This window comes from Hyperoodon ampullatus (genome assembly GCF_949752795.1).
Source record: "Hyperoodon ampullatus genome assembly, chromosome: 8".
In the NCBI taxonomy this organism is placed as follows: Eukaryota; Metazoa; Chordata; class Mammalia; order Artiodactyla; family Ziphiidae; genus Hyperoodon; species Hyperoodon ampullatus.
This window is the reverse complement of record NC_136921.1, coordinates 68,602,656-68,626,979: the sequence shown is the minus strand read 5'-3', so window position 1 is coordinate 68,626,979 and position 24,324 is coordinate 68,602,656. Positions and strand designations below refer to the sequence as shown.

At 40.3% G+C, this 24,324-nt stretch overlaps 1 protein-coding gene across 1 annotated transcript in view; it reads left to right on the top strand.

Annotated features, from left to right (window-relative positions):
* NEB (nebulin) overlaps nucleotides 1–24,324 on the top strand; it is a gene marked incomplete at both ends in the record, with an annotated part of 225,065 nt that overhangs the window by 183,072 nt on the left and 17,669 nt on the right. Inside the window, 21 exons of the mRNA XM_079710699.1 lie at nucleotides 509–613; nucleotides 2,037–2,141; nucleotides 2,817–2,924; nucleotides 4,833–4,937; nucleotides 6,729–6,833; nucleotides 7,279–7,383; nucleotides 8,004–8,108; nucleotides 8,199–8,309; nucleotides 9,058–9,168; nucleotides 9,383–9,484; nucleotides 9,595–9,699; nucleotides 14,002–14,112; nucleotides 14,713–14,817; nucleotides 15,371–15,475; nucleotides 17,575–17,679; nucleotides 19,110–19,220; nucleotides 19,633–19,743; nucleotides 20,290–20,403; nucleotides 20,921–21,025; nucleotides 23,043–23,147; nucleotides 23,702–23,806. Of these exons, the coding sequence (XP_079566825.1) occupies nucleotides 509–613; nucleotides 2,037–2,141; nucleotides 2,817–2,924; nucleotides 4,833–4,937; nucleotides 6,729–6,833; nucleotides 7,279–7,383; nucleotides 8,004–8,108; nucleotides 8,199–8,309; nucleotides 9,058–9,168; nucleotides 9,383–9,484; nucleotides 9,595–9,699; nucleotides 14,002–14,112; nucleotides 14,713–14,817; nucleotides 15,371–15,475; nucleotides 17,575–17,679; nucleotides 19,110–19,220; nucleotides 19,633–19,743; nucleotides 20,290–20,403; nucleotides 20,921–21,025; nucleotides 23,043–23,147; nucleotides 23,702–23,806 (2,244 nt within the window). The remainder of the gene's footprint in view (nucleotides 1–508; nucleotides 614–2,036; nucleotides 2,142–2,816; nucleotides 2,925–4,832; nucleotides 4,938–6,728; nucleotides 6,834–7,278; nucleotides 7,384–8,003; nucleotides 8,109–8,198; nucleotides 8,310–9,057; nucleotides 9,169–9,382; nucleotides 9,485–9,594; nucleotides 9,700–14,001; nucleotides 14,113–14,712; nucleotides 14,818–15,370; nucleotides 15,476–17,574; nucleotides 17,680–19,109; nucleotides 19,221–19,632; nucleotides 19,744–20,289; nucleotides 20,404–20,920; nucleotides 21,026–23,042; nucleotides 23,148–23,701; nucleotides 23,807–24,324) is intronic.

Below are 24,324 nucleotides of genomic sequence, written 5' to 3'. Positions count from 1 at the left end.
ATCTGTCTAGCCACCCAAAGAGCCCACGAGCTCTTTGAGTGTGCCAGTCCATGCTCTGTGTTCTCACGTGTGCTGTGGTGAACATGAGATGCACAGCTGGGTCCTCACACCCTTCATCCTTCAGGAGGGCCTGTGTGTAAACTGCAGTTGTAAGGTGCGAATTAAGGTGCAAACGCAGAAACAAAGAAACAAATTAACGGAAGGAAAGAAGACAGAACTCCTTACTGTGTTTTTCTATTTCAGTGATGTCACCTTTTCTATAAGGCAGTTTTGGTGGGACTGGCTCTATTATTCCCCATTCACAAGGGCTGTGGATGGTCAACTGCAAATATCACATCACCCTGCTTGGCATTTTAATGCATTTGCTTGTCTTCACCCACACATACACGTGAGAACACAAAGTGTGTGTGCCTACATCTCTTCACTCAGAGGTGATCAGGATATAGAGCTATGTTCTTTTCTGTCTTCACAAGTCTCTTTTGTGCTTCACTGCTCTTTGCATGAACAGAGAAAATATAAATCTAGTGCCAAGATGCTTCTGAAACAAGGATGTAATGAAATTCTGCGTCCAGATATGTTGACTGCCCTCTACAACACATACATATGGAGCCAGGTAATGTCTGATGTGATGCGAAGAAGAGATTTAGAAGCCTTGGGGGCATTCATTTCTATGCTTTCCCTGATTTCCTTCCCTGGCCTCCTGACCAAGCTGGTTTCACATGACAAAGCTGCATAAATATTCACTCCCCGTAAATGAACTCTGGATGTGGCCAAGTGTGGTGCTGTAGCAGCCAACTTTTGTACGTCTTCTGACACTTTTGGAATTCCAAGTAATATTAACTGAGACTATTTCAAAGTTTTTCAAACTTTTCCAAATTGGTATAACTTTATGTTTTTCAATATTTGCCCCAAAGAAGTAGATTTCTTAGAGATTGAGGATCTTAAGTAAATTTGACAGTATTTAAAAGATGTGAATATTTGATGTTTTCATCTAATGTATCCATTGCTCAATAATGACTACACTGTACCATTTTGGAGAGATGAGGATGACAGCGCAGCTCTTTGAATATTGTGCATATTCATGGCCCCTCTTGAGTTTGATGCTGAATTTGCTAGGTTATTTCCAGCACATCTGTCCTCACACACCCTTGTTAACAGCACTGCTGATCACCTTGCCTTCCTACAAGGTCAACTGAAGCACACACCACCACCTTCCTGTCATACGTTGGAAGGTAAATTTGAAGCAGGAAAAGACAGTGATAATTGCTTAACTACCAGATACGATGTTAATAAAAGACCATTGTTCCTACACGCAAAGAAAGTTTTTAATCAGTCTTTTGTATTAGCAACTTGTTTTATCACTTTAGTTTGACATCAGATCAACACATGAAATGAGGAGGATGAGGTCTTCCTATGAACATTCTGTTTGCCTGAACTTTTACCTTGGTCCCGATATGATCATTAGATAGTTGTGCATGGAATTTTGCTGTGCTCTCTGTGTCTATACTGCTTGAAACCGCTTATGTGCATGAAAAAAAAAAAATCATGACTTGAAAATTTCAAAAATGAATGTCTTTAAAAATAACTATTTCAAACTGTATGTATTCATTTTTTTATCTGTTTCATCTTTGATATGGAAACATACTTAAGAGATCATATATATTCGATGTAGCATATTGTGAGCGAATCATTACTTGCCAGAGTCCAGAGAACATGGGTCTAGTCCTGGCTCTGAGATTCACTCTATATTTGCCCTTAGCTCATACTCTTAACCTCTCTGGGCCTCAGTTTCCACGTGGATAAAATATATGGAAAATATTTATTATTATTATTATTTGCTCACTCTATTACACTATTGCTATCAAATACAGATTTATATAAACATTTCCAGTTAAGAAAGCATGACATCATCCCGCACACCTATGGCTTATATAACAATCCTACTCTTTGCCGTGGGACTCTCTCAAGAGGAAAACTAGAGTCCCTGAAAGCCCTCTCTCCTACTTCAAGTTAACTTGTTCTTCTCTACAATTTAGATCAACTACAGGAAAAATTATGAAAAAACAAAGGACAAGTTTACCTCAGTTGTGGATACTCCAGAACACCTACGTACTACAAAAGTCAACAAACAAATTAGTGATGTAAGTACAAAAAACCCTGAATGGATTTTTGGCCTTGGAGGGGAGCCCTTACAAATGTGGAGGGGCATTTTAGATGGTCACAATGTTTGGAAAAGTTTTTTTTGGCTGCATTAGGTCTTTGTTGCTGCGCCCGGGCTTTCTCTAGTTGCAGTGAGTGGGGGCTACTCTTTGTTATGGTGCACGGGCTTCTCACTGCGGTGGCTTTTCTTGTTGTGGAGCATGGGCTCTAGGTGCGTGGGCTTCAGCAGTTGCAGCACACGGGCTCAGTAGTTGTGGCGCGCGGGCTTGTGGGATCTTCCTGGACCAGGGATCGAACCTGTGTCCCCTGCATTTGCAGGCAGATTGTTAACCACTGCCCCACCAGGAAAGTCCCTGTTTGGAAGATTCTACTGCCATTTAGAGGGAGGGAGGCAGGGACAATAAGTGTCCTACTATGCTCAGGACTCTTCTTTTACAGTAAAGAATTGTTCCAACCAAATTGGCAGACACCCCATTGTAGAGGCACTGGAGCCTTAGCAGAAAGCATGAAAGCACCTGTTGAGTTTATGGAATTCTCTTTCCTTTATATACACTCAATGACAAGAACAACCATGTTGCCTTTCTATGTTTACATTATGTTACAATGTCAATTGAGATACATAAAGTTGTCTCTTTCTGCCTTTTCATCTCCTTCAGATACTGTATAAGTTGGAATACAACAAGGCCAGACCCAGAGGCTACACCACAATCCATGACACACCCATGTTGCTGCATGTCCAGAAGGTCAAAGATGAAGTCAGTGATGTAAGTTACCAGGACGGCTTTGCAGCCCCTCTCACTTTGGCCTCTTTGTAATGTGATATACCAAGCCCAGGTCCACTTATCTATTCCTGTGTAACAATCACTCTAAATGTAGTGGTCTGAGACAGCAGTCATGCTTTCTTGGCTCACAGTTCTGTGAGCTGAGTGGGCACAGTTGAGCGGGTGCTCTACCCCACGCGCTGCAGCTCAGGCAGGAAGGCTCGCTCCCAGAGCTGGCGCCCGATCACGGCTGGGCTGGGAGCTCAGCCATTGTATAGACAGGAGCCCCTGTACGTGGCCTTTCCGTGTGGTTTGGCCATCTCACGGCAGAGTGGATGGGTTCTAAGAGGCTGGAGTAGAAGCTTCCAGACCAGTCTGAAAAATGCAGTGTGCCATAAACTCTATTAATACTCTATAAGTTTTGTCTTGGCTAAGAGGAAAAGGTAGCCATCAAATTCTAATACTCTGAATTAGAGGAGAAATTATATTCATATATTTTCATATATATAGCTAGATTTTATGGTGGAAAACTATCATAATATTGGTTAAAAAACAGATTAAATATTTTAATGGCTATATGGGCACCATAAAGAATAATGAAGGCAACTATGGAGTCCCTCCCCCAAAGCCTTGACTGAGGCTGGTGCTCAGGAATTCTTTGGTAGCTAAACAAATGGGTTCACACTATTGACTCTAAGTTGCCAAGAAAAATGCTAAATACATCAGTGCACTGTTTATGAAGGCAGAAATGTATAAATCACTTAAAATTTTTTAAAATATTTTTTATGTTAAAATAAATTTTGACACTTTGAACATGAACATCGGGTATTCATAAATATCTATAAGGTAGATCCCTTATGTGGAGCAGCCCATTCCCTCTCAGTGTAGAAAAATGAAGCAATTCTATATCCATTTCCCTAAATTTCTGATTGTAACAATAACCTGAGATGTTGATGAAAAATATGAATTTCCAAGTCAGTCCCCTAAAGCTACTGATTTACTATATCTATGGTGAAGCACAGAAAATTGTGATTCTTATGATCAGGCAAGTTTAGTAAGCGCTACTATGGCTTCCGTAGAACAGTTTTACTCAGTCACAGTAAGACCTAAGATCCTTCTGCAATAACTAGTGCAAAGTCCCAGATGGAGTCCCAGGGCCCTGAAATTTAAAAGGAGCAAAAGTGGGTGAAGCTAGAAATTCCAGGCTAGACATGAAAAAATGACCAGTTGGGCTCAAAGAGGCTAAGCCTTCCCTTTTCTCCCCCTCCAATTCAAACCCACGCATGCCCAAACTTACCAGCGATGGCTCTAGCAATGACAGTAGTGATGACAGCATTCATCCATCAGTTCATTCATTCATCAAATATTTATTGGGTTCCTAAGTGCCTGATGCTAGGAATGAGGTGATGAATGATACACAATCTTTGCCCTCAAGGGATTCAGCTCAATGGAAAGAATAGACAGATAAATAATTATAACACGACATGATAGCAGCTACAACTGTAGGGGCATGGAAGGAGGGCAAGCCTGATCCCATCTGGGTGAGCCAATGGGGGAAGGCTTCTCTTCCATCAACAGTTTTCAAGATGTTCTGAACTCAGGAGTTTCTGATTTGGGGACAGGAAAACACACATAAATAGCTGTCAGCTGCCCCTTTCAGCACAAGCTCAGAGGACATAAATTCTATGGTGACACTGGTGAACATACACAATGTGTCCTGGGGAGTTGGTTTTAAGATCTGAGACAGGATGGTGCGTGTCACATAGCTGCATGGCTGCATCCCTTCTTCACAACAGACTGATTCAGTCTTAAGGAGTATCTTATACTATATTATGGTTTTAATTTCTTGTTGTTTAAGATACTTGTGGGCTGCTATAAAAAAAAAAAATTGACCTGTGTTTCCTCCCACAGCTGAAATACAAAGAAGTTTACCAGAGAACTAAGTCCAACTGTACCATTGAGCCTGATGCTGTTCATATCAAAGCAGCCAAGGATGCCTACAAAGTCAACACCAATGTAAGTTCCAGAAACGTCCCCAAGCCTAATAGGGGTTCATCAGCTTCTGTAGGGCACATGGCCTCTTTTGACACCTTTTCAGGTGATTGAGCTCTAGTGAGTCCAGATCAAGGGCTGGGCCCCAGAGCATGAGTGATAACACTGACCTCTAAATGCTGCCCATGGTTCTCACAAAGGAGAGTGGGGAAGAGCAAGGACGGCCCATGGATGTTATACCCCCTCAGCCTCCATGTTAGGATGCTGGAAAATGGGGGATTTAATTCTGAAATGAAGGTTACATTTTCGACAGTGTCTCCGGTCTCCATGTTCTTCTCCTGCCACAAACTCTAGAGCCTACTTCTCCTGAAAAAAAAAAAAGAGAACACTTGAGCTGCTTGGTGCTGTCAGGAGTTGGCCTAGACCCTCCTCCTGTTCACATCTCCCTGCGCTGACTCATTTCTTTGTGATGGGGCATCTTAAAGCCTCAACCACAGAAACATTGTGCATTTAAATGAGTATCGACTTCTTAAAAATATATAAATGGTTATATAATGAAGTATTATAAAACCCAACTAGTGCCTACTCGTGGTACAGAGAACTTATATTTATTAGGGCCAGCAAACTGAAATGCCTTTGGGGACTGGCAGGTAGCATACAGGTGTCCTGAGGATGGACAGAGGGATGGGTAGCAGGATTGATGTGGGACAAAGCAAATGCAGTAAAATGTACGTTGTAGAATCTAGGTGCTGGGTGTATGGGTATTCTCTGTAAGATTCATGCAACTCCTCATGCATTTGAAAATTTTCACAATAGAATGGGGAAAAGTTGGATCAATTTTTAACTTATAAAACATGTTTATCGGGCTTCCCTGGTGGCGCAGTGGTTGCGAGTCCGCCTGCCAATGCAGGGAACACGGGTTCGTGCCCCAGTCCGGGAAGATCCCACATGCTGCGGAGCGGCGGGGCCCGTGAGCCATGGCCGCTGAGCCTGCGTGTCCGGAGCCTGTGCTCCGCAACGGGAGAAGCCACAACAGTGAGAGGCCCGTGTATCGCAAAAAAAAAAAAAAAAAAAAAAAAAAAAAAAAAAAACATGTTTATCTTATTGTATACCAATTATACCTTGACCAAAAAAAGGAGAAAGAAAAAGAGTGAGGCAAGAAATGTGCCTGATGATGAGGGCTCTTCCCAAGGACACTCACTTCTGTGCCTCAGGTTCAGCCCAAGGCAGCCAGTTTCTCCAGCTCAGATGCAAGTCTAGCAAGTCCACAGGCACCTTTGATGCCTGGCTGCCCAGGTTTGAAACCCAGCTCCACTGTTCACTAGCTGTCTCACCTGGACAGCTTACTTAGCCCTTCTAGGCAGTTCCTCAGCTGCTGATTTCATACAGTTGTGGTAAAGAGTAAATGAGTTAATATATATATATATAAAGCACTTTGAAAACTGCCTGGAATGAAATAAATACTGCAAGTGTTTAATACTTTTTTAAAAAGTCTGAATTTAGTTACAAATTAAAAGTACTTGACTCTGAAGATGATTAGACTGCACTGGCAGGGTGAGTTTGAAGAATTGTTTCGCCAGGAGCCTTTAAAAATTGTAGCCCCTATTCTGAGGCCAAAGGGCCCCACAAGAGGACAACTTGAGTGGCCAACTAGTTGCATCCATGGTACAGAAATTTTAATTGGGGCTCTCTCTTGCATAAAGAACCATGTCTTGTTATATGTTAAAATGCAAGATGAGTCCCTCTGTGCCACGTGTGCGGTTGTGAATTCAGGCCACTGAATGAAGTGACTTGTTTTTGTCTTGTTAAAAACAGCTTGATTACAAGAAGCAGTATGAAGCCAACAAAGCCCACTGGAGATGGACCCCTGACCGACCGGACTTCATCCAGGCCGCCAAGTCATCCCTACAGCAAAGCGATGTGAGATAAGAGAGGCAGTCAGAACTGCATGACATACCTGAGACAGAAAAATTAATCTTTATTCATAATAACCACTGTCACAGGTGTTAACCCTAGCTCATTTGAGATCCAAGAAGGACAAGAAGGGGGGTTGTAAGGTGTGGAAGGCAAGCTCAGGAAGCAGGCCTGGCCACAGAGCCTGGTCTCCCATGGCTGGGCCCAAACACTAATGGCTCAGAGTCCTGAGGGGGGCGGGGGAGAGCCAGGAGGGCTTTATCCTGGCCTTGGGGCTGGAAAGGAGGAGCCCAGTTTGCAGTGGGCCCAGCAGGAAGCCCCTGTCCCCATCCTGGTAGCAAATCCCCATAGTGCCCTTAAGAAGAGGACTCCCTACAAATTCAACCAAATACCAGCTTCCTCCTGTGCCTGTCACCCTTTCCCATCTTCCTCTGTCTTTCTTCTGTTACAGTTTGAATACAAGCTGGACCGGGAGTTCCTCAAAGGTTGCAAGCTTTCTGTCACTGATGATAAAGACATGGTGCTGGCCCTGAAGAATTCTATAATAGAAAGTGATGTAAGTATTCAGTCCCTTCCAAGAGGCCTAAGCTCACTCAGGGCTGTCTTCTGCAGCCCAGTGCCCAGGGGCCTGCAGCATAGAGGAGGCTGCTGCCCACGTCGACACCAGTGACTTGGCAGAGCAGAATGGCAGCAGTGGGAAGCTGTTACAGCCAGGTGGCCACTCCTGATCTATACCGCACCTCAAGATAATCCACACACCGCAGTGGGGTCTCTGAAGGCCTGGTTGGACTCTATAAGGAAACGTATTCATTTCTGTGGGGTCATACACTTCCTATGCTTCCTGTGTTTCCTCATCTGGAAAGGAGGAATAATAATGCTTCCCAGGGTTTGCGGGAGGGTCCAATGACATATTTAAAAGTGCTGTGAACTAAGGCTGTATGTATAAAGATTCATCGTAAGATTCATTCTGATTGTTATTAAAGCCTCAGCTTACATGAGATAAAATCCTTTTTTGATATTTCCCAAGATTTCCAAACATGAGATCTTTTACTGAGTTTAATGATTCTACTCCGTCAATGATGCTATTCTCCCAGCTCTATTTAGTAACTTGGGAGCTTCATAAAAATATGCAGGAGAGTCAGAGGAGCTGAAGAAATGCTTTTTTCACCCCTGCAGCTGAAATACAAACAGAAACATGTCAAGGAAAGAGGAACCTACCATGTCGTGCCCGATACACCTCAGATCCTCCTGGCAAAGACAGTCAGCAATCTGGTGTCCGAGGTAACCCTCCAGCAGCCCATAGGCTTGCCTTGCGTCTTGGGCTGATGCCCCAGGCAGGCATTTAAACAAGCTCTCTGTGCTTTCCCTCAGAACAAGTACAAGCAGCATGTGAAGAAGCACTTGGCTCAGGGCTCATACACAACACTGCCGGAGACCCGGGACACCATTCATGTCAAGGAAGTGACCAGGAACGTCAGTGATGTAAGTGACCAGCCCCAGGACTCTTGGCAGCAGCAATGGCACTTTACCTTAGAATCCAGCAAAAGACTGTAAGCCGCATTTTTGCTTACAGTTTCCTTTACGTTACTTCACTCTTACCATCAGTACCTATATGTGAATTTTGAACGCTGGTTTAAAAGACAACTCAATATTTATTGGCTTTCCAACTACGGCAACTGTGGCAGATGTGGGTTTGGCCATAGGATGTATTGTCTAGCAATATAAGACGTCACTAACCTAGTGGTAATAAAGGGAGGGCAAAAAACAAAAAAAAATAAATAAAGGGAGGGAGCATTCATGGTAAAGATCAGCCTCTCCCATCATCTCCCCTCTCCTTAAACTGCTGAACAATTTTAGAGAAGTAAAGTCACCTCTTTGTATCTCAGTAATCTCTGCCCACTACATCCTTACGGATAATGCTTTAATAATCATGGTATTGTATTTTATGAGCCCTGTGTGGTTCCATTTATTTTAAAAAGGTAGAAATGGTAAATGAAAGAGTTTAATTTGCTTGTCATCAGTTCTCCAAAGATTGGTGTGTGGTTCAATGACAGGTTCCAGGACAGAAATGACAGGGAAGAACTAGAATATGTATCAGAGACCCCAGTTCCAAAATGACACCAAAATGGGGAGCCACGGATTTTCCTCGAGATCTTCTCATAGCTCTCCAAGTAAAACAATTCTGTTCCCAGCTTTCTCTGCTCACATAAGTAATTCTGGCTCTTTTTAGACAAATTACAAGAAGAAGTTTGTCAAGGAGAAAGGAAAATCCAACTACTCCATCATGCTGGAGCCCCCAGAGGTGAAACATGCTATGGAGGTGGCCAAGAAGCAGAGTAATGTAAGTTTCTCCTCTCACTCTCAGGGGGCCACTTGAGCTGGTGGATCCCACATTGGTATATGCTGGGCTGGGTCCAGTGAGTGGTCACTCTAATTTCTGTATCTGGTGGTCTAAAAAATACGGTAGTGGGGTTGATTTGGTTTTAATAAAAGCTTCCTTTCAGAAAGATGGCTTCTCTCTCAAGTGAGCAAATGTTTTCTTTTTCCAAATAAAGGTCGCTTACAAAAAAGATGCTAAAGAAAACCTGCATTACACAACAGTGGCCGATCGACCAGACATCAAGAAGGCCACGCAGGCAGCCAAACAGGCCAGCGAGGTAAGGGTGTGTTTAGAAGGTACCCAGTCCCAAGTGGTCACTGCAAACAAGTAGTTGGTGGTCACTGGCCACCTAGAATGTGTTGCCCATTCTGGTTTTCTTTGCTGCAGGTGGAGTACAGAGCCAAGCACCGCAAGGAAGGCAGCCACGGGCTAAGCATGCTTGGTCGCCCAGACATTGAAATGGCCAAGAAGGCAGCCAAGCTGAGCAGCCAGGTAACACAGATGGGCAAGCAGCAGCTCTGATGTGAGGAGATGTTTAAAGACCTTGCAGGAAAAGTGATTCCCAGAATGAAAGTGCAGTATTAGCAACCAGAGAGATACTGCAGCACTCCAGAGCTTTGAAAATTATATCACGAAAAGCTTTGAAAAGTTATATCAGATGCAGTCACTTTTATTTTTTCATTCAGCAAACATATTGAATGCCTGGGCTAGAAACTAGAGGCAGTAGATGTCCTCAGACTATATGTCTATGGCTAAATAATTACAGTTTGGGGTTGTAAGTGTTTGATCGAGGTATGTACAGGGAGCTGAGGGGGAATGCCTAATTCTAGCAGATTTCATATTATTGAGTAGTTGGACTTAGAAATGTGTCCAAACTTGATTGCCCCATTACCTAATTTCCCTTGTGAGACCAATTATCTAGAATACTCCTGAGTTATGACAGGTTTTCAGACTTTAGATCAGAGACCCCATGATCAACCACCAGTTCTTTTAGAGAGCAAGTTTTAGTCCCAAAAGACGAGCTCAGGAATATCTTATCTATTCTCCAATTCAGAGATCCTACCTTCTTTTCATTGTCTGTTTTCTCAAGTATTTGTTTGAAGAAATACGTTTAGGATACCTATAGTGGTTGTATGTATGACTTTCAGCAATGCCAAACGTGGGATCCCAATCTTTTGGAAGATACAAGTAACATCAAGTGACAAAACAGGAGGGAATTATGAGGAGACAAAAAGTTCAGATGACTGATGACAAGCAAATACTATTTTTAAAAAGTTTTTGAATTTAAAACTCCTATATGTATTTTTATTAGAAGTTAATGGAATTGTATAAGTACTCGAAACCAAGATATGAAATCACCAGCAAGAAACAGTGGAATCTCTAAGAATAATGAAATTAACACGAACTTTTCAGTGTAAAAAATTTTAATATGTTTTTAAATCTCCAAGGTCATACCATTAGCAAGTTAAAAAGAAGTTGAAATTTTGAAGACTTTGCTGGTTTTACAAATAGAGAAGCCTGTATTTCTTTTTTTTTTTTTTTTTTTTTTTTTTGAGGTACGCAGGCCTCTCACTGTTGTGGCCTCTCCCGTTGCGGAGCACAGGCTCCGGACGCGCAGGCTCAGCGGCCATGGCTCGCGGGCCCAGCCGATCCACAGCATGTGGGATCTTCCCGGACTGGGGCATGAACCTGCGTCCCCTGCATTGGCAGGCGGACTCTCAACCACTGCGCCACCAGGGAAGCCCAAGAGAGTCCTGTATTTCTAACCCCAAGTGAATCCTATGATGTGGAGAATGAGTCCCAACCAGATCGTTTATGAGCTCCCTTTCCTGGGTTTACTTCCCGGGAAAGGCTTGCCTCAGGATTGACAGCTTCATGGTGTGGCCCCTGGTCCAAGGAGACTTCCCCTCTGTGTGGGCCCTCCCCGTTCTGACTTTGCTGTCTTGCTGGTACTCTAGGCGGAATACGTCAAAGGCCAAAGGAGAGGGTACGGGCACGGCGCCGCATCTTATGACACCCCTATGATGAGGCAGCTTAAGAAAACTAATGTGCTCATCAGTGATGTAAGACTGGCATCAGTGATCCCATATATCTGTCTTCCTCTTTCTCTCACCTATCTTCTTAGCCTTGGTCAGGGGACTGACCAAGTCGCGCTCTCTTCTGTTGGTTTTGTGTTGGAACGTGTAGAATGCCGTGGAAATTTGTCAAAGGATATACTTTTGCACACATCTGTCTTTTCCTGCATGAAACTTTCCCTCTGGAACATGCCTTTGGAATAGGAAGGTAGAGTAGATTTGGAGATGGCCTCCTAACTTCTTTAGGCTGCTGACACCAATCAAAAGATGAAAACAGACTGAGAATCTCATCTGCAACCACACAAAGAAAGCCTCTGCTGATTACCATTGCTGGTGTTTAATACATTTAAGACTGGCATTTAATACAGCCTCTCAGTTCAGACATACTCTGAATCAACAGTATAAACTCAAAATGTTTTCACTCATAGCTTTCACCCTGTTTTACAGTCTCAGTGGCAAGAAATGTTCTAATTCTTGGACCTGTTCTTCAGTCTTTAGAAGCGCCAGTATACAGTTCAAGTCCCTGAAAAGGAGAACAACTGGATGTTAGATCTTTAAATTTAATTGAACTTTGAAAGAATAATTGATCGGAAACCATTTTCTCACACTATCTGAGCCCTTTGGGGTAATGGACACTGGTATTGCCATTTGCTGATACACGGCATTGCATGGTTGCCTCTCACTTCCCTGGTAAACAAGAAAAAGAAGGCTTTTCCATTCCATGTGCCGTGTGAATGTGGTTTTACTGTACTTCCTGCCTAATCCCACACCTTTCTAAGAATTCTTGGAGTCCTGAATCTGATGTGTGTCCTTACCATGCAAAATACAGTAGTTCTTAAGGTCGAACGTGTCGGCTCAGATTCCCAGCAGCAGTTGTGCTCACCTGCACTTGCTTGGGGCCTTCTTGTGGAAAGAGGAGGCACAACTTTTTTTTTTTTTTTAATTAAAAAGTTAGAAATTTAAATCTACTTAAAATTAACAGAAAAGAACTGAAGTGAGACCAGTAGAAAGCTGCTCTTCAAATATTTTCTCAGAAATGAGTTATTTTCTAAAAGATAGAGGATTTTTAGCATTCTTCTAAAAGAAATGGATTTTATTCTCATCAGAGATGGGCCTTTGCATCTTTCCTTCCCCAGTCTGACTCTGCACATCTAGTTTACTTTGCTTTTTCTGTGTTTCACTGCTCTTGGGATCAGCCTTAGTCTTATGGGTTTCTATATCCTTCGGAAAAGTTTTCTCTTGGTTCAGACAACTCACCACCTCTGACTTTCCTTAGCAGGCTTTGCATTTCTTTATTTGGGGAGTGAACTTCCTTTCAGAGAAGAGCCATTGTAGCATTTATTCACATTGTGTTTTTCTATTATGTTTTCTGCTTCCTCCATTGTGTGTCTGACTCTGTGTGCCTGCATCATGCTGTACTGTTCTGCATGCTTATTTTGTCTACACATTTCCACTGGAGATTTATTCAAAATAAATGAGTCTCAGCACTGTGAATGCTTTTTCTCTGATGTGGCAGATTTCATTGTTCTTAGCATTTGAGTGGTCTCTCCTTTTGTTCCTGTTGTGCTGGATGTGTAAAGTTGTGGGGAAGTAAAGTGATGAAGCATGAGGGGTACTGATTTTAAATGCCTACAGTGTGAAATATCTGGTGACCAGATCCTAGTGTGCTAACTTTGAATGAGCGAGTCTTTCATCTTACCAATAACAGAAACTCTAGGTGTCCTGGAGCATCAAATATTGCCCTTTTAGCTGGCTAACTTCTAGAAATAGCTCATTTTTCTTTATTCCTAGAGTGAGTAACTAGTAGAGTTCTACTTCTGGATTAATCCTAGTGACAAAGGCATCAGTCTGTTTTTAAATAAGGAAATGTTTCTGTCACTTTCAGTTTATTCTGTTGAATATCCCTATAAGTAAATCGTCATCTTTAGCTATTTTACCTAGGCATTATGACTGTCTCTTTCTTTCATCAATCAGATCACATTTATTGAGCAACTATTAGTGCCAGGCATTGCGCTTATTTTTTAAATTGAAGTTATTTTGTCCTTTGTGTATTCTTACTTTTATGTATCCTGCAAGTATATTTAACCTTATTTTTCTCATTATGCTAAAGTTATCTCACTTCTTTCCTTCTTCTAGCCTGAAATCATACCGAAGCCATTAACCCCCAAATTCTGTGCTTCTTTTACTCAGAAGTTATGCCAATTTTTTTGCCAATTAAAAAAAAATTAAAATGATGTAGCCAAAGTACATAACAATAAATCCCCTGATTTAATAGATTCCTTACTTCTCACCCTTCTTGATCATTTATAAAGCCTCTTGGAACTCCTGGCAATAGACCTAAAGTGCTTTTGGTTTTGCTAGTTAAGAGGACCAAAATGCTCTGAATCAAATATATTCGATCACTTCTCTGAATTTAGCCTGAAGCCTTTTCCCATGCGTTTTTATTCTGCATCAAAAAAAGGTGAATATCTTTCATACCTCTGGATAATATAAAAATGAGCAAAACAAATACTGTATCACTTAATCTTATTCTCAATTGCCTGTTGTCCCAACATAATCATTAATAGTGCTTTTACTCTTAAAAATGTCCTAATTTGGATAATAAATTATATGACCCCTTTATGTGTAGCACATACTCTTTTGCATTTACATTTCCTCCATTCCTCAGTCAGATTAATTGATGCTCAGGAATAATTTGGATTTTTGCATTTGCTGTTAGGTTAAATACCGAGAAAATTTCAACAAAGAGAAGGGCAAGACACCAAAATACAACCCAAAAGACAGCCAGCTCTTCAAAACCATGAAAGATGCTAATAATCTCACAAGTGAGGTATGTGTTTGTTTAACTGTGGTAAAATATATAATGTGAAATTTGCCATTTTAACTATTTTTAAATATGTAATTCAGTGGCATTAATTACATTCACAATGTTGTCCAACTACCACTATTATTTCCAAAACTTTTTCATCACCCCAAACACAAACTCTATAACTATTAAGCAATAACTCTCCATTTCCCCCTCCCACCAATCCCTGGTAACCTCTAATCTACTTTCTGTCCCTATGAATTTGCCTATTAGAGATTTCATGTAAGTGGAGTCATACAGTATTTGTCCTTTTTTTTGTCTGGCTTACTTCATTTACCATAATGTTTTCAAGGTTCATCCATGCTGTAGCATGTGTCAGAACTTCATTCTTTCTTATGGTTGAATAATAGTCCATTGTATGTTTACATCACACTGTGTTTATCCCTTTGTCTGTCGATGGACACTTGAATTGTTTCCACTTTCTGGCTGTTGTGAATGAGGTATGGTTTTTCACCACCATCCCCAGCACTTGTTTCAGGATGGGACATCTTATTGTGGTTTCCATTAATACCATTTTCCATTTCCTATTTATGTGATTTCCTTTTTTCCCTTACTGTTGTACAGGTTAAGTATAAGGCTGACTTGAAGAAACTTCACAAACCTGTGACTGACATGAAGGAATCTTTGATAATGAATCATGTCTTGAATACAAGCCAACTCGCCAGTTCTGTAAGCTCAATCATTTGCTCCAGAAACAGCTTGTTTCACCCATTTTCAACTAAATTCCTTCTCTGAGGTCACTTGCATCTCCTCTGCTACTGAGGCACTATATTTATTAGAAAGCTCTCCTGTTCTCTGAGTGCATTCTTCCAAATTACAACATTAATCTACCAGTTCTCCACTGACTATAACACCTCTCAGAATATAAAAATGCTTCTATTTTGGGGCTATTTAAACTTTTTTTCAATTAACCACTCCCTTTCCCCCTTCTAAAAACATAGACTTACCATTTGGAATAGTTTCTTTCACTTTTAACTTTGCACCTTAAAACCTACTTTGAATAAGCCATATAACCTAAGTGTTTACATCCTTGTATTAACTGACAATACTGAATGTGGATCTTCATCCTTTTAAAACATTTTCTTAACCCTCCTATGTAGTGTTTGCTAATTTTAATTTGGTCTTGGTACTGTTGCTGTGTAAATATCTAATGTAAAGAGGAAAAATAGGAATGCTGAGCAGCTTTGCCATCAATGTGCCTTTTTTGCCACCTTCCCCTCAGTACCAGTACAAGAAAAACTATGAGAAGAGTAAAGGCCACTACCACACAATACCCGACAATCTGGAGCAGCTTCATCTAAAAGAGGCCACAGAATTACAGAGTGTAGTAAGTTGACCAAGACTGACTTTTTTGCTGCACATTCTTCTACAATGTCAAAATTTTTCATGGATTCCACCCCTACCCCCCAAGGATGGTAGTTATAGTTGTAATAACCAATGCTTGAGAAAATACCCAAAGATATTAGGGGCTTTGAATTTAGCAACATGTTGAAACAAATGTTTATGTTATGAATGATAGCAGTGTCAACATACTTTGGAGAAATAGTGCGTAGACATGCAATATGTGTTATTCAGGTTACTGACAGGGCCTGGTAGCATAAAGATTACATCACAAGGGAGACAGACCCCTTAGAAAACATTACTAAGGATGATAGGGAGCCTTTGGAGCAGAGGCGTGACATGCTCAGGTCACCACTGAAGTAGAGTCTCTGGGTGTGGAAGAAACTGCAAAATTTGTGAAATAATTAAGACTCTCAGAGGAAAGAACTTAGAGAAGGAGCTTGCTGTCACATGACCTTCTATATCACAAATTCAACACTATTTAGGTCCCCCATTGGGCATTAACCAAGAGGTCTAAATTACTAGAAATGCTCTCCTGTCATCTGTAAAGCAGCCCATGATCCCGGGCCTCTTTTATTTAATTTAATTTAATTTATTTTATTATTTTTTTGAAAATGTGTTTATTTTATTTAAAAATACCTACATCATCCCTTTCATATATATATATTTTTTACTTTTTATTTATTTTTTATTTTTTTAACATCTTTATTGGAGTATAATTGCTTTACAATGGTGTTAGTTTCTGCTTTATAACAGAGTGAGTCAGCTATATATACATATATCCCCATATCTCTTCCCTCTTGCTTCTCCCTCCCTCCCACCCTCCCTATCCCACCCCTCTAGGGGGACACAAAGCACCCAGCTGATCTCCCTGTGCTATGCAGCTGCTTCCTGCTAGCTATCTATTTTACATTTGGTAGTGTATATATGTCCATGACACTCTCTCACTTTGTCACAGCTTCCCTTTCCCCCTCCCCATATCCTCAAGTCCATTCTCTAGTAGGTCTGTGTCTTTATTCCCGTCTTGCCCCTAGGTTCTTCTGACCATTTTTTTTTCTTTTCTTTTTTTTTCTTTTTTTCTTTTCTTTTCTTTATATGGAATCTAAAAGATTCCATATATATGTGTTAGCATACAGTATTTGTTTTTCTTTTTCTGACTTACTTCACTCTGTATGACAGTCTCTAGGTCCATCCACCTCACTACAAATAACTCAGTTTTGTTCCTTTTTATGGCTGAGTAATATTCCATTGTATATATGTGCCACATCTTCTTTATCCATTCATCTATTGACCGGGCCTCTATTTTAATGCGTTGTCACAAGCAATAGAGCTGAGATTGAGCTTTGCTATCAAGATGCTGTGTGAAACAGGCTTCTGTCTCTCTGTCTTTCAATGTCTCCTGTGTAAATTAGGAATATCTATAGGCTCCCCCCATTCCTGGCCACATGTGATGAGGATAAGGAGATTGTATTTGTAAAATAGCCTTGGGGGTCTTTTTGAGAATGACAGGTTTGTTAGTAAGTCAGTCAACAACTAGTCAACTGGATTTCATTTTTAAACCAATCTATATTGGCAGCACTGAATATGTGACCAGTTATGACCTCAATTGAGTTATTGATATATAATTAAAGCTGTATGCATTATCTATTAAATCAAGACCCCAGGTCCCTCATAAAAGTTCTTATGAAAGAAAAACTGGAGATTTTTATCAGAAATATTGGCTGAGGCTCTGGCTAAAATGTTCACATCTACACACATCATATCTTGGCCAACCTTATCTATGGGCGGTTTCCCCAGGCACTTTCTTGCCTCAAAGCTTCTCTTAGCTGATTCTTCTGCAGTGATTCCTTTGTCTCCTTGAATTGAACACAAATCCTGACCATGCCTTGCAAACAGTAATAATGTTCTCCCACCCGGCCAAAACAAAAAGCTACTGGATCTGAATCACAACAGGAAACTGTTTTGAGTGGCAATGAGATACCACCCACTGGACATAATGTATCAATTAAAAATACTATTGCTAAACTGGTGTCTGTCTTCAAATTGGCCAGAGAAGACATATCTCATAAAGCTTTTCATGACTAGGTGAAATACAAAGAAAAGTATGAAAAGGAACGAGGAAAGCCCATGTTGGACTTTGAAACACCAACCTACATCACTGCCAAAGAGTCTCAGCAGATGCAGAGTGGGGTAAGTCCTGCACAAACCCACCACACAGCAAATACACCATCAAGCTGATGAAAACAAGCTCTACCCACAGAAGTATCCAGCCTGTTGTTATCACAAAGTTGTGGATGATGGGACTCTTTAAAATGTGATGACTAAAATCTTTTCCATCTCACAAATCCTGTGGCTCCATTATAAAAAGAAATGATATGAATAGTAAACATTTACCATATATGTTTTATTTCAACTATCCTTTTCATAGAACTAGAACATAGAAAACTGTTCCTAACATTTAAACAAATTATTTTGAACATAACATAAATTTTTCTTTGAATGAAAAGTTCTCTCTGTGCAGACCTACTGTTGGCTTTGAATTGCTCATCTCCTAATAGGAAGCCTCCAGTCCCAAAAAGGAAGAGTTTTTTCTTTTAATCAGGATTTTTATCAAAATATCAAGTCAACATGACATATTTCCTATTTTAGAAATGTAAGCAGAGGCATCTAAAATAATTTTAATTTTTAAGCAATAATAGAGAAGAATGGATCTTATTTTGAATCTTAGAAAGTCTGTTTTCATTGGGAAACAGGCTTATTTTGGATTTCTTTTTGCCTCCCCTCCATGGGCATATCTCCAACCATAAAGATAAATGTTTTTTAATAAAAGTAACATTTTGGGGAGCTTCCTGGTGTGTAGAATGCCAAATAATGAAAAATTTTGAAGGGTTTCAAACAATTGCTGAATCTGGGTAAAGCATCTATGGGAGTTCCTTGTACTATTCTTGATACTCTTCGATAAATGTAAAATTCTGTCAAAATTAAAAATGACAAAAATCAAGTTCCAACATCTATTCCAAGCCTCCCAGTAAGACAGCCTCATCCAGGGATTGGAGAGGAGATGGGGGAGGTCATGGCCCTTCCTCTCAACAGTGAGCAAAGCCTGAGAACTTGTCTGTGCTACATTATTCACCTTATCTGTTCAGTGACTTAAAATAATAGTCATGATTATGAAAAAGGCCAAATTTGCATTTGGTGCCCTCAGGTTCCCCTTCCTCTGGGGTGTTTTTGGTTTTTTTCCCCCTTGAGTCACTTCTAATTCAGAAGTAAAATCTTTTGTTGCCTTCAGAAAAATGTCATCAGGAGAGATGACAGTGGATTGAGAGTCTTGGTGGCACATCCATCCTTTCACTTTCAGAGGGCCAGCCCCCATCACAGCGGCAGACAGACGAATGAGAGGCCACCAAAGTTCCTCAGCCTCTGAGTTTCCTTGGGCCATTTGCTCTACACAGAGTATTTCCAGAACAATCAGGCATGTTTCAAATGTGTGACCATTAGCAGAACTAAGATCAAGTTAAGAGGCCATACACAGAAGGAAAGTGTAATTATTTTCTTCCTAGGATTGAGAAAGAAATGGTAATAAACATTCTTAACTTGTCTTTCCTTCCTACTCACTTTAGAAAGAATATAAGAAAAATTATGAAGAGTCCATTAAAGGCAGAAACCTGATTGGCCTGGAGGTCACGCCAGCTTTATCACATGTCAAATATGCAACCAAAATAGCCAGCGAGGTAGTGCCTACTTGGTCTTTTCTTTCCCTCCTGATCCAAGTAATTGCACTAATGACACTCATCAACGTGTTCCTTCTACCATTTTCACTACCATCTAACTTTTCAGGTTTCAAGTTGGGTTCACATGTGTTTGGTACTACCCCCTAATCTATTACCCATGTTAATTCTTCTAATTTTTAAATTGAATACCTAATAAAATGTGCTTACCTCAGCATTCTATTAATTTCTAGTTTCTTATTTGATACTGAATATTAACTGATGAAGCTTATACCCTGCCTTTATTCGTATTTTTATTTACTAAACTGTTAACTCTTTAAAATTAGAAGGATTTTTTGTTTTGTTTTGGCTCTTCACCAAAGAGGAATAATCCAGGCTTTCTTGTCAGCATTGTTGCTTGTATTTTGTGCCATAGAAAGAGTACAGGAAAGATCTAGAGGAAAGCATCCGTGGGAAGGGTCTTAGTGAAATGGAAGATACGCCAGACATGCTAAGAGCAAAGAACGCCACTCAGATCCTCAATGAGGTGGGCACACAACCAACTGCATGCACAGAATCAACCCAGCATCTTCTCCTTCTTAGCCAAGTTGCATAAAAAAACCAGAAAGCAATAAAAAGAGAGTTTTTGAATTTCAGATTCCATATTCAACATGATTATTAACCATTAAATAAAATATCTCGATTTTGGATGTGTTGATATTATAACAGTCTGTTTCTATAGTGGCTATTGTAACCTGTTATTTATCTAATATTATTTGATTTAACCTTGATACATTTGTTGTGCCCATTTAAATAAAGGCACCACACTGGAGTGGTGGGCACCTAAGTATAATCCTTTACATACCAAACCAGATTTAAAATGTGCTTTTATACTTTAATTTTCTAATAGAGAATGCTAAAAAGCATTCCAAAGGAGGCCTGGCATGAGTAGAATAGTTTCCTAAAGTGGTCTGCTGTTGTCACCACTCCATCCTGCCACAGGGAAAGGTGAAGGTGACATCAGCAATTGAGGTGGCATGTTATGTGGATCTGTATTCACTCTGCACATTTTTTTTTTTTAATGCTTCTATAGAAAGAATATAAGAGAGACCTGGAGCTGGAAGTCAAAGGAAGAGGCCTGAATGCCATGGCCAATGAAACTCCCGACTTCCTCAGAGCCAGGAATGCTACAGATATTGCCAGTCAGGTCAGCGTTACTGTTCCATGTCAGTCTTTCAACAAAAAAAGTAGCTGTGATTACAAGGACACAGTGTTGTCCTTCTGTTGTCTTACTTGTTGATCAGTTACAGTTAAACACATATAGTGGCATCCCTAAATATCCACATGGTGGAATCCGTCTGATGAAAGGATCAGGGGCCCTTTGCCAGGGCTGCTTTCATCTGTCCTTCTCCTAGCTCTTCTGTAAACAATTGATGCCTTACTATCTGTTGATTATCTCTCTCCTTCTGCTTTCCCATACCCTACCCAACGCCACCCTGCCCCCGCCCCCAACTAGATAGTAAGCCTTCCAACAGCTAGGACTCAACCTTTCTTTCTGAATCTCACTCTTTAGCATAAAGCTATAGACACAACAGGGAAAAAATGTTGGCTAGCAAATGAATGAACCCTTTTGGATAAGAAATATTAATCACTTCTTAGTCAAACTAAGCCAACAAATGTACACATTGTAAACATTTACCCAACTATTGGATGTCCTTTTGCAGATTAAGTATAAGCAATCAGCAGAAATGGAAAAAGCCAATTTCACTTCTGTGGTTGATACTCCGGAGATCATTCATGCCCAACAAGTCAAGAACCTTTCAAGCCAGGTAAGGACATTCATCAGAATATCACTTATTGACCCCAATCATGAAGAACAAGTCTTTCCATTAATACCGAAGAAGATTCTTTCAAATCACAATTTTTCCCAGTGAAAAAGAAGGGGTTCGTCTATGATGCAAGTTTGAGTTAGAGTTGAGATTTCCATATCAGAATTAAAATAAAGGAGGGAATTTTAAGGTACTGAAGAACTCTTACATGGTACCACCCATAACTTTTTAAAATTTATTTTCCCAGTTTTATTGAGATAAAATTGACGTATATGACTGTATAACTTTAAAGTGTACAGTGTAATGGTTTGGCTTATATTTACTGTGAAATGATTGCTTCCATAAGTTTAGATAGCATCCATCATCTCCTAGAGATACAGTAAAAAGAGAAAGCAAAGCAAAAAGAAAAAAATTTTTCCCTGTGATGTGAACTCTCAGGATTTACTCTCTTAACACCTTTCACATGTAACAGGGCTGTGTTAGAGCTGTGTTCACTGTAGTCATCGTCATGCTGTACATGACATCCCTAGTACTTATTTATCTTATAACTGGAAGTTTGTCACTTTTGACCACCTTTCTCCAGTTCCACCTCACCCTCACTAGTCTCCCGCCTCTGGTAACCACAAATCTGATCACCTTTTCTAGGCATTTGTTTTGATTTTAGGTTCCACAAATAGGTGAGATCATACAGTATTTGTCTTTCTCTGTCTGACTTATCTCACTTAATGTAATGCCCTCAAGATCCACCCATGTTGTCGCAAATGGCAGGATTTTCTCAGTTTTTATTCCATTGTACATGTATACCACAACTTTTTTATCCATTATCTGTTGATAGACGCTTAGGTTGTTTCCATGTCTTGGCTATTGTAAATAATGCTGCTATGAACATGAAAGTGAGGGTATCTTTTCAAGTTAGTGTTTTCGAATCCTTTGGATATATTCCTAGAAGTGGAATTTCTGGATCATATGGTAGTTCTGTTTTTAATTTTTTGTGGATCCTCTATACTGTTTTCCATAGTGTCAAAACCAGTTTACAATCCCACCAACAGTGCACTATTCTCCACATCCTCACCAGCATTTGTTATCTCTTGTCTTTTTGATGATGGCCATTCTAACAGGCATGAGTTACCACCCATAATTAAAGAATCAGTCTCATAATGTGGATGTAAAATTTGTGGGCAACTCTGGAAGAAACAAAGTAGACCGTCCACATTTGGATTATCAATTTTTTTTAATAAGATTGAGATTATGTCATCAATGCTAACCACACAATCTAACCCCTGATTCCTCTTATGATGGGTAACTCTCCATCTTCCCACAAATAGAGAGAGAAAGAAAAGTAAGATGTCCTTCATGCACCAGGATATACCCTCATTTGTTTTAATCTTCACTGCTGACCAGGAATCTGCAATTTACTTGAGTAGCCCAAAATTAGAATTTTTGCTTGTCTCCTAATCAGTGAGTTCTAAAGCAGTAGTTGCCTGGCCTGACTATACTTTGTAAACACCTGGGAATGTAGATTTCCTGGAACCACCCTGGGAGCTCTGGCCAGGAGCCTGGACCACACCTGCTCACAGCTCAGCGAAAATATCCTTGTCACCAACCAAGGACTGGCATTCAGGAGGCCTTGCTGATGGCTCTTAACCCTCCTGCTTTTCTCCACCTGCCTGTTGAATAGTCTGGCTCCATCCAGTTCACTGTAGACATCCCCAAGTCCCTGCCAGGAACCTCAGGGGCTGTCAACCTCCCTCGTGTGGACCAGTCCACAGGGGCCTCCCTCTGCCAGCTTTGCCATGACAATGGGTCCTATTAAATGCCTGAGCTCAGTTCTCTTGGAAAGAAAAGGCATGGCACTCACTGACCCAGAGGGCTCTGTTTTATAACTCCCTAACATCCTTAAATAGTCAAAAAAATATAAAGGACTTCCCCTCTGCTGAGTAGGAAGGGCTATTTTAGGTCCCATTGGCCCATATCCCTGTGTTATTCCCTATCCTTATTTCTTGGAATCTATTTCCAGAAAAAGTACAAGGAAGATGCAGAGAAGTGCATGTCATATTATGAGACCGTTTTGGACACCCCAGAGATGCAGAGGATCCGGGAGAACCAAAAGAACTTCAGCCTTGTGAGTTTTTATTGAATCTAAGACACAGCTCACTGGTACCTGGGATGAGGCGGGGCAAGAAGGATGCCTCTGGGCACACATGCTTGCATACCTACCTGCAGCAGCCCACCACACCTCCCATCCCCTGCCCGGGAGCTGTGTGCTCCTGTCTCCTCTGGGCTCATCTTATATCTCAATCCCAACTCATAGCATTAAAGACCCATCTCTCACTTTGTTGGTGGTTTCCTGTCACTGAATATGAACTATCACCATCTTCCATTGGTGGTGACATCTTTTTCGAAATTAATTCTAGGCAAGATATATATATATATATATATATATATATATATATATATATATATATTTTTTTTTAAACTAGTTTTAGGGCTTTAAATATTTAGTTTCTTCACAAAATTCTTATTAAAGAAATTCCCGTTGGCTATGTGACTATGATTATTGTAGCGTAGAAATTTTTTTAAAAATATAAGGTTTTAACTTCCTTTACACAATATAGGACAATACAATGTATAAAACAATGTTGAAATCTTACCAAGATGTTTGCTCTTTTTTCATAGCTTCAATACCAGTGTGACCTTAAAAACAGTAAAGGAAAAATTACAGTTGTTCAAGACACGCCAGAAATACTGCGTGTTAAAGAAAATCAAAAGAATTTCAGCTCGGTATATTTACTATTTATTTTCCATTTAATGCTAACCTAATAATATCAGGCTCCTCTTTAAAAATATACTAGCTGTACGTTGATTCAGACAATTAACATCTAACCTCCTCAGTTAATGCTAGCAGTTATTTGTTAAAATTCCCCATACTTTGCTCTAAAATCATCACCCCAGAGACCATTTGAAATAACAACTTAAATCTGCTAACAAAGGAGCTTTTCTTTCTTTTTAACTTTTTTAATCCCAGAGCAGTATCATGTGTTGTCTTGCTCCAGAAGATGGATTTCTTTCTGACACTGTGATTTATTATCCTTTCCCCAAATAACTGACTTTGTATTTCTTTAATGGATTTTGTGTTTCACATGGGAGGGTGTTTTAATCAACATTTTCTGGTTTTTCTCATCATGTATTAATACAGTATGATAATCTTAGAAGAAATCTCAAGATCTGGAAATTGAGATGTGTGTTGTATACATGGTTTGAGTTATTGATGCTGATGCAGAAGACAGTCCAGATACTCC